The 9,068-nt window shown below is 46.9% G+C and overlaps 2 protein-coding genes across 2 annotated transcripts in view; both read left to right on the top strand.

Annotated features, from left to right (window-relative positions):
* The first annotated feature begins 237 nt into the window (after positions 1 to 237).
* Positions 238 to 5,119, top strand: APOLD1 (apolipoprotein L domain containing 1). The gene is made up of 2 exons (XM_009322234.1): positions 238 to 324; positions 2,503 to 5,119. Exon 2 carries the CDS (start codon positions 2,508 to 2,510, stop codon positions 3,246 to 3,248), a length of 741 nt encoding a protein of 246 aa, XP_009320509.1. The 5' UTR covers positions 238 to 324; positions 2,503 to 2,507; the 3' UTR covers positions 3,249 to 5,119.
* A 2,639-nt stretch (positions 5,120 to 7,758) lies between these two features.
* DDX47 (DEAD (Asp-Glu-Ala-Asp) box polypeptide 47) overlaps positions 7,759 to 9,068 on the top strand; it is a 9,633-nt gene continuing 8,323 nt past the window's right edge. The window contains exons 1-2 of the mRNA XM_009322910.1: positions 7,759 to 7,792; positions 8,503 to 8,594. Coding sequence (XP_009321185.1) covers positions 7,759 to 7,792; positions 8,503 to 8,594 — 126 coding nt within the window. The remainder of the gene's footprint in view (positions 7,793 to 8,502; positions 8,595 to 9,068) is intronic.

Raw genomic sequence — 9,068 nt, 5'->3', positions numbered from 1 at the left:
CCCTGGGGGGAATGACTGCACTAGCTCAGCACCAGGAATAGGCTGAGATTTTTTTAATTTTTTTCCCCCCCTACACTTCAGGAAAAGCGAACACACAATGTTCATTCGCAGGGATCGTTTCCTGAACATGATGTGTGCTCGCTGTCCCACAGGTCACTTTCCAGTGTGTCACATCCTTCTGCACAAGGGAGAGCAGGAAATGGCAAACTCCCAGTATGAGGCAAAGCATTCCCATTGCAGCAATTGGTCCACAGGAGCTATAAATTGGTCTCCTCCAGAAACAGATCAAAATTTGTCTTTGCGGAGGTCGGCTGGAAACTAAAGGTAAGTTTGAACCAGTATTTTTTTGGAGTCTCTCTGAGTACTGTATTAGGAAAGTATTTGCAGATTTTGGACTAATGTATACCTTTATTGTTGGGGAGATTTTTCTGTAAGAGCAGGAGTTGGTTTTGTTTTCCTTTATGCTGGCATAAATCAGTGTATTCAAAAGACATGCTTCACTGTATGGCTTATGCTATATATTGAATGACTGTTCTACTAACTGCAGTGAGATGGCTGCTGTTATTACCTGAGATTGTTCTCAGCAAGAAAATCTGCAGAACAAATTGTTAAAAGGCCACAGGAATCGATATATTTAATGATCGTCATATTGATCTGTTATTAAGTTATTGATGACATGCTCATTGTTCATTTCAATGCCAGTATCCATTTAGCCTAGTGTTAGTCCTTGTGCTTTTAGCTTCATCTCTGACTACAGTGTAAAAAATAAAAGGACACTGCCTCCAGCTAAGAAAAGCACAATGTACTAAGTGGCTCAAATGGCCCAATGATACCAAGGGAGACTGGGGTCATTGTTCTGAAGGGCATAGGGGGAGGTCCTAAAGGATTCAGTGTGAGATGGATTAGGACAAGTAGAAGGGGAAAAAATTGCAGTGAGAATTATTTACTTACACACTTCAGGATGGAAAGGCTTTTTATAGTAGGAGGTTTCCTCCTTCTGAAACACAAGAATTCTGCAGAATGAAAGTCCCAAGGATCCTAACTATATAGCGTGCCCATGTGAAGGACCAGACACCTCCAGTTCACACAGTACAGAAGACTTAGAAGAGAAAAGGTGGCTGCAGCAATGAATAGTTTTGCTTAGTTCGCTCTGGGACAGGGTCTTTCTGCTACAGAGACTTCTTTTGGCTATGAGGGCATTATGGACTGCAAAGAGCTTCTTAGCTCTATGGCTAGTCCTTGCTAGGTGCAGAGGCAGTGCAGCCTTGTGCATGGTGTAGTGTTGCGGAGCACAAAAGCTCTGCTCCCACCAGACAACTTGTGATGCTACATCATTCCTGTTGCCTCCTTTGCCTCAGTTGCCCTAGATGTAAGCAAGGTTAAGGATGCTGGCTTCCTTTGTAAAACACTTTGCAGCCCTAGAGCAACCTGCAAATGCTTATCGGAACATTTCTTTCTACCCTTGTGACAAAGAACAGAGAGCAACAAGAGATCACCTAGCACCGAAACCCTAAAGATTCACCCTCTAGAAAGGAAGACACTCTCCTGCTATCTTGCCAGGGAAGGTTGCCACAGCCAGCAGCTTTCAAGCCTTTTCTATTCACAGACCTCTATATTTCCCCTCTTTCCCCATCCCCAAGGGAGTGCACACTTAAAGTGGGCTCACTTTTCTGATGTGTCCTTCATGAACCTTTCAAACAAGGTCCATAGGCCTCCCTGCCACTGTCGCTGGGGATCCACCACCACAGGTTGGACTAAGCACCACAGAACAATGGTTCCCATCTTTGTCCAGACCCTGACGCCAGGTTACAATAGGAAAAAAATGCTGCAGGACCTTGAGTTGCTTAGGCATACAGAAAGGAAGGATGTTCACAATACCCGTCTGAGACATCAATGAGCTTCTCACCTCATAGATGGAAAAACCAGACCTTGACTCCCCTCAGCAGCTTCCCTCTGTCCTCCTTTAATGGGAAATGACCCCTAAATAGCAAGCTGGGATGGGTGGCTTTCACCTCCTCAGAGCCTTGCCTTTCTTGTGAAAGATGCCCTTAAATATTGCAGATCCTCTGAATCCCATCGTGGGGACAACAAATTCATTCTGACAGCATTACTACTCTGGGCACTAAATCACTTAATCTCAAGGGAATTTGTGTCCCCAGGGTTGGAAGAGACGTTTTGTGTCTTCACAGAGATAACAACTGCACCTCTCACCCCTGCCCTTAAGATATGTTAGTCTTCTCAGGGAACAAGAAAAACATTTAAAAGTTCCTCTATCTGAAAGTTACAGTGGAATATGGTAATTAAATGTACATGTGTGTACGTGCATGTGTGTGTGTGTACGTGAGTGTGTACGTGTGTGCGGACAGCAAACCTTTCATGTTGCTGGGTGAAGCAAAAAAAAAATTGGCTGGATGCCACCCCTGAAATGGTGGTCCAGGCTGAGCATATCTCATGGGTTTTTTTAACATAAATCCCAAAGCAGGTTTTTCTGTTTCTGGACAGAGGCCATGGAGAGAAACGGTGCTGCCTTTCCCCAAACACCAGACCCCACACACCACTTCCACATAGCGCTGCTGGATCAGAGACGGAGGCTGCGTGGCCAAATTGCTCACCTTCACAAGGCGGCTCGTAAACTCAACAAGCTCCGCAAAAGGTCCCTGATTGCCAATGTCAGTGGGAGCACCCTGACTGCTGCAGGAGCAGTCACAGCCATCGTGGGGCTGTCCCTGAGCCCGGCAACACTGGGAGCCTCTCTCCTGGCTTCGGCTGTGGGTCTGGGCCTGGCCACTGCTGGGGGGGCCGTCAGCATCACCTCCGATCTCTCCTTAGTGCTCTGCAATTCCCGGGAGGTGAGGAAGGTGCAGGAAATCGCAACGACTTGTCGGAAACAGATGAGGGAAATCCTTGGCTGCCTGGAGTTCCTCCGCCGGGGGCAGGGCCCCGGGGACCCCACACTGCGCCAGTCGGAGAAGAGGGCCTCCATCTCGCTGTACAACTCCATCTGCTTCATGGTCTTCTGCGGCTCCCACAGTTTCCTTGTGCCAGAGTACACAAAGGAGGTCACAAAGGTGAGCCAGGCCGTGCTGAAGGCCAAAATCCAGAAGCTGGCTGCCAACCTTGAGACCTGCACCAGGGCGATGGATGAAGTCTGTGAACTTCTTGAGTCCAGGACAGAGCTTTCCCCACACATAAGGAGACTCAACTTGGGTGCTAAAACCACTGCTGAGAGCCTAAGACCATCCAGCTGAAACAGTGTTTGCTCCATAATTAAAACCAGCTTGAAGACATTACATTATTAATTGCCACCATTAGCACTGCTACCTGTTGCTATTTTAATATTGGTCATGCTCATCCACACAGGTGTGCACATCTCTCCTGTGCCTTATTTATATCTGAACACAAACTCCTTCATAATAGGAAGCTAAAGCTTACACACACACACACCCTGCCACCTCACAGCAGCCACGTGATTCAGGCTGGAGATTATGATGGACACGTGGACTATCAGGTACACAGCAGCAGATCCCAGAGCCTGCAGGCAGGGGTAGGTGGCCATTCCTCAGACCCATGTTTCCCCAGCCATCTCCCTGGCTCTGCTTCCCCAAGGCAGCAAAAAGAAGCAGGTCAGGAGGCTGATGAAATTCCTGCAGTTGTGGTGCTGACTGACCCTGGATTGTAAATAACTTATGAATCAATGAGTGGTAAAAGGGCTGGTGTACCCTCAAAAAGCCAGCAGCTGCCAATTTCCAGTAGAGTACAGTCCTGTTACCAAGGTACATCTGGAAAGGCTGTTGAAGGAAGCAGTTCCAGATATGACAGACTATATGGATGGCTCATCATCCCAGGGTGAAATAGGGGGGCCAGAAATTGTTGTCCCATTTGAAGAAACCTCTCCAGGCTGAGAACTGTGATGTTTGTGTTCTATTTATTTACATAGGATTATTTCAAGGTTTTGATATTGTATATATGGTTTGTTGTTTTTTTTTTTTTTTTTAAAGGAGGCCTCTGCTCCAAAGGAAAGCAGCTGTTCTTAGAGGCAAAGCAAGTCTGTGGCATGTAAGAGCAAGTCACCTGTTCTTTGGCTGTGAGGGAGGGCAAGTCCCTGAAGGAAAAGGAAAGCATGGCTTGAATGCTGGTAGTTATAAAATAGGTGAAACACGGTCAACCAGTGACAGATCTTAGGAACCAAAACAGGGGGAAGGATAGGTCAGTGACCCTGGGACCAGAGCCTGCCTCAGGGGACTGGTGGAAGAAAGCAGTTGTAACTCTTGCAGCGTGGAGGGAAGTGCAGGTTGGTGTTACTGGTTTGAGCTGGAGCCCAGCTGTGATGGGAGCATATCTGAGAGGTGGAGGTGCCGCTCTCTGTGCAGCCAAGCAGCCTGTGAGACCCACAGTGGTTTGTCTGTGAGGGTGGAGGCAGCACTCATGGAGAGCTACACGTACTCCTAGCAATGCTTCCCGGGGCAAGCTTAATGTTAGCAATATATATACTGGTACTAATATTCAAGAGGGGTGCAGAGGAGTAGGATGATTCAATGGCAGAGCACTTACAAAGCAGGAAGAAGGACTGGGACACTGTTTCAAGTGACTGTTCTGCTAAATATGTCCTTTGTGATTTTTGATCCCTCAGTGCCTCAGTTCTCTGTCTAAAAATGAGGATAGTAGCACTTCCCTACCTCACAAGGATGTTTCTGAGGCAAATATTGCAAAGTGCTCAAGTACTGTGATGATGGGGATCATGTCAGTACCTTGAAGAGGTACAAGGAAGAGACACCGGAAACCAGCTTGAGACAACTAGAGGAGTTAATGCAGGGATAATTCCATCTCCACAAGTAGGCCCCAGTGGATAAGGGAAACTTCCCTGCAGATGCATGAATCAAAATGATCAGAAAACCCACTCTAATACTGAGCAAACTCTTAGGAAGGGCAACGCTACATCTCACAAACCTTGAATCCTTGTCCTTTTTGTGTCTTCCTCTCATGACATTAACATTTGTTTCTTACAAAGAAGAACAAAAGCTTTGGTCCCTCAGAGTGTGACTCAGATGCCTGTAATGCCCATGCTTGTTTGCCAGAAATGAAAAGTACACTGCTGGTTCAATTAAATGAATATGAAGCACTTTTGTGTCAGTGTCTCTCTGCACACCTGCATATGACCACATTCCTGCCCCCTGGCTCACCCTGCTCGATTCCATGCTCCAGGCACTGGAGCCAGGGAATTGATAGGAGCAGCTGGACGTGTTCAAAAGGGGAGAATGAAAAGTGAGGTCATCAGCTTGTTGTCACACAGCTGGCATTTGTGTATGAGTGTATGCATTTATGCCTGTGTGAGTGCATACCCTGGTGTGCAAATTAGCCCATGTACACTGTGGATGCTGATCTCTGACATGCAAACACTGAGATGCATGTGTGAGGATGTAAGTGTGTTTTTGGAGTGTGACCTCCATAGTGAACACATTATGCAACGGCAGGCACGATGCCAAATTTTTCTTAGTAATCCAGCATATCACCAGCTAACCCTACCAGATCACTTATGACTTCACCATACTTCTGAGATGGCTGGTTTTATCATCACAGAGAAAATTATATAACTTATATAGTTCTCCTACCTCCTCCTCAGTTTTCTAGTAGTGCAGCTTTGTCCACATGTCCATACACAGAGAACAACATAGGAAAAACAACAGCTCTGAATGGATGAATCTGACTGGCAGGAGGATCTGAATTTTATAGCTTAGAGCTTCACGAGGGCTGGTTTGTTCTGCTCAGCACAGTCCTGCACTGCAATCACAGCCACTGTTTCAGCAGCTGGGACAAATTAGAAACTTCTGCTTCCATTCTCAGCCACAGAGGCAAAAAAAATCCTGCTTCTGTTCTGTTTTTCCCTAGATCAACCCTTCACTCAAGGTCAGGATTTGGGTTGTTGCACAGCGCTGCTGTGCGAGTGTGCTGTGTGCCCAAGGTACCACGCTCTCCTGGCCAGGTCTCAGCCACTTCCCTCTCCGGGTTTGTTTGCTAGGAATGCAAAGGGAGGCTCAGGCAGTGCGTGGGGCCCACAGGCTGGAAGATCTGTAATCCTACACAAGACAGAGGAGCTGCATGACTTTGTTTGCTCCAAAACCCATCCAGTGCTCTTGGACATCTTCTAAACCAGGTGGTCCTGTGAATCTAAGTCTGCGCCCTCACACCTCAGCTACACTTGATCTAGCAGCTAGCAGTCAGGGCAGGAGGTGGTTGGATCCTCCTCACCCAGCTCTGGGCATGCCTTCCTGTCTCCTCCCATGCAGTCAGCACTGGATCTTATGTGATACCCTGGGGAGCCAGCTTTGGGAGCTGTGTTGGTAGAAATCTACCATATTTGGGGGTAAGATTCATTTCCTACTCCTTTTGCTCCCTGGAACAGCTCACTACTGCGTCAGATGAGCACCAGAGCTGGTACCAAGAAAGCACGTGAAGCAAGCAACCTGGGCTGGGACAGGGGCGCACCTACTCCAGTATTGGCTTAGTTCCAATATTGTGACTCCCTGAGAGTCACAAGCAACATTTGGGGAAAGTGACTTTGGTAAGCAGTTTTTTTACTAGTAGTTATGTCATTTACCCTTCAAATGAGTAGATGTGTTGGTTGAAGCCTTCCTTTGGTAGCTGGGGTGGCAGCGGGGGGAAGGGTACGTCTGTGATGTCATGATTAGCCAGGGCTGGCAGTTATGAAGCCTGGCCTCCTGATGCCATTTTTACTCGCCTTTTATTGAAATCGCTGCAGGGAGGAATGATTCAATGGTGAACCAGGAGTGCAAACATAATTTTAACACAAAGTCCCATAGTATGTTTTGAAAGCATAATTAAAGGTGTCTGTGACAAAGGAGTCTGAGTATAGTCAGGGAGTCAGGATATCCCAATAGCCCCTCTCTGGGCATCCCAGTGGGTAGACAGGACCATTTACCATTAACTGTGACCTACTATACATACTGTCCATCTTGTCTTGTTATGTATCCCTTGTGAAACAGTTGGCATTATACCTGCACCAAAATTCATCTGCTGTGGATGCTCCCACCCTGAACCCCTTAAGGAAGACTGAGCTTGTAACATGCAGTAGGGCTAGGAACATATTTGGTCAAAAGCCAAGTCTAAAAGCCCTGGAGTGAAAATTTCTAAATCCAGCATAATCTGCAGTGTCCTGTGCTGAAAAGCACAAAAAGGGAATCACCATTTAGAAGCAAGTGCTGCCCAGCAGCAGTTTAGGACAGGAGGGAACTTTTATTCAAATACATCTACTGACAAAAGGGATTTAGCCAAACTGGAATTTCACCAGAATAGAATTGCTCCACCCTGCTCCCCACCAAAACAGCACCTACCGTATTATATGGGCAATGCATTCAACAAAGAATCACAAGCAGTGACTTCCCGTCACATGCCTGACTCTATTTCCTGAGGCATCCCAGTGACCCTTACACGGGTTCATGTCTAAGTACTGGCCAGGCTTAACCTTCAGCACTAACGATATATAGTGAGCTCATGGCTCAGACTGCTGTAATTTTTGAAACATATGGTCATAACTAGCATCTACATTGGATGTTTCTTGGTTTTTTGTTTCAGGTTTTTTTATTTATTTTAAAATCATTGCTCCTGAGCACAGCGGGATGCAGCAGTTTCATTTCCACTGCTGCCCAGTGAATTGTTTCAGGTTTCCTCTCCTTTCCCTGTCACGCAGAGAGTTTGTTCGGATTTCCTCTCACTTTCCTCATTGTTCTGGGAGCAGAGGAAATGGCACGCTTGGAATCCAGTGACAGATGCTCAGGTACGTCAGCATTTCCACTGCGAGCACACCCAGCCAGGCTTCCCAACCAGCAAGAGAGAGGGAGGTCTGCTCAAAAACGCAGTCACGAGTTCCGTTTTGCAGTTGGCTCTGCTGTCCTTTCGAAGACTGAGCTCTTTGATACGTTAGCATCCTTTTCCTTAAAACAAAGCACATTCACCTAGCTGAAAGGTTGCCCTGCTGCAATCGGCATTGGGACTACAGATCAGAGAAGCCACACCCAAACCAGATGGAAACCAATGAGCTCAGGAACTACCATCATGACATGATATTTTGATGCTGCTGTCCGTTGAAGGGCACTAAATCCATCACCATTTTCACCTCTCACTGTGCACTTGCTGGCTCCCTGCCTGAGTCACAACAGCAGCAATCAAGAGAGCTGGGGGAGTGTTTGCATCTATTCCCATCCCCTATTCTCTCATTTCATGCTGCAAGTTGCCACAGTACAGTTTATTTTATGTATTTCTGGCACTTTAAAGGTGCACATTGGCAGTTACCGTAAACAGGAAAACAAGGTGGAACAATGATGGTTCTTGACTTTTCTTTTTTTCCTTTCACTAGTACTTCAAAATGTTTCATAGCAGCACTTCTGAAGAAGTTAATTTGCCCTTTTTGTATATTATATATGTAAGTTTATATATATTTTTGTATTTTTGTGCCTGGCTAACTCATTTTGTCTTGTTCTTTCGCAGTTGTAGAATTTATGAATACGGAACACCATCACGCACAACTGCCTAAGCAACGCAAAGGCAGAGCTGCAGGCCAGAGGCTCAGCTATTTGCGGGTAATGCCAAGCAGGCAGGTTTTCACACAGCCAGTTCAGTGTGCTCTTACCCCAATACAGCTGGCTACAGCCCCGTAACTCCCCCTTCCCTGGAGACCTCTCTGGAGTTCAGTGAAAACCCACCCCCAGTTTCTAACTGAGCAAAGCATAGCACTTGTCACATGAATCGACCCCCTTTGCAGAAGCGTAAGCCCAGTTAAGTTTAAAGAAACCAAGTCTTGAACGCATTTAGAAGAAAGGCCTCCGCAAGTGTGCTGCTTAATAACCTTGTGCAGAGTCAGGATGTTTCCGCAGACATGGCAACTCGGCCGACGTCGCCTCCTTTACATCGGGAGAGGAGAAAATGACGGCATTTGGTACCCCCAGCATCACACCCACTTCCCAGGGGGCTGCACTCTGAGGAGCTCCGGATGCAGAAGATACCTCCTGACCTCAAGACAACGAGACCGCCTGTACCTCACGGCAGCACTACCG

This window comes from Pygoscelis adeliae, unplaced genomic scaffold, assembly GCF_000699105.1.
Source record: "Pygoscelis adeliae isolate BGI_AS28 unplaced genomic scaffold, ASM69910v1 Scaffold60, whole genome shotgun sequence".
NCBI classification, from domain to species: Eukaryota; Metazoa; Chordata; class Aves; order Sphenisciformes; family Spheniscidae; genus Pygoscelis; species Pygoscelis adeliae.
This window is presented reverse-complemented; position numbering and strand designations above follow the sequence as displayed.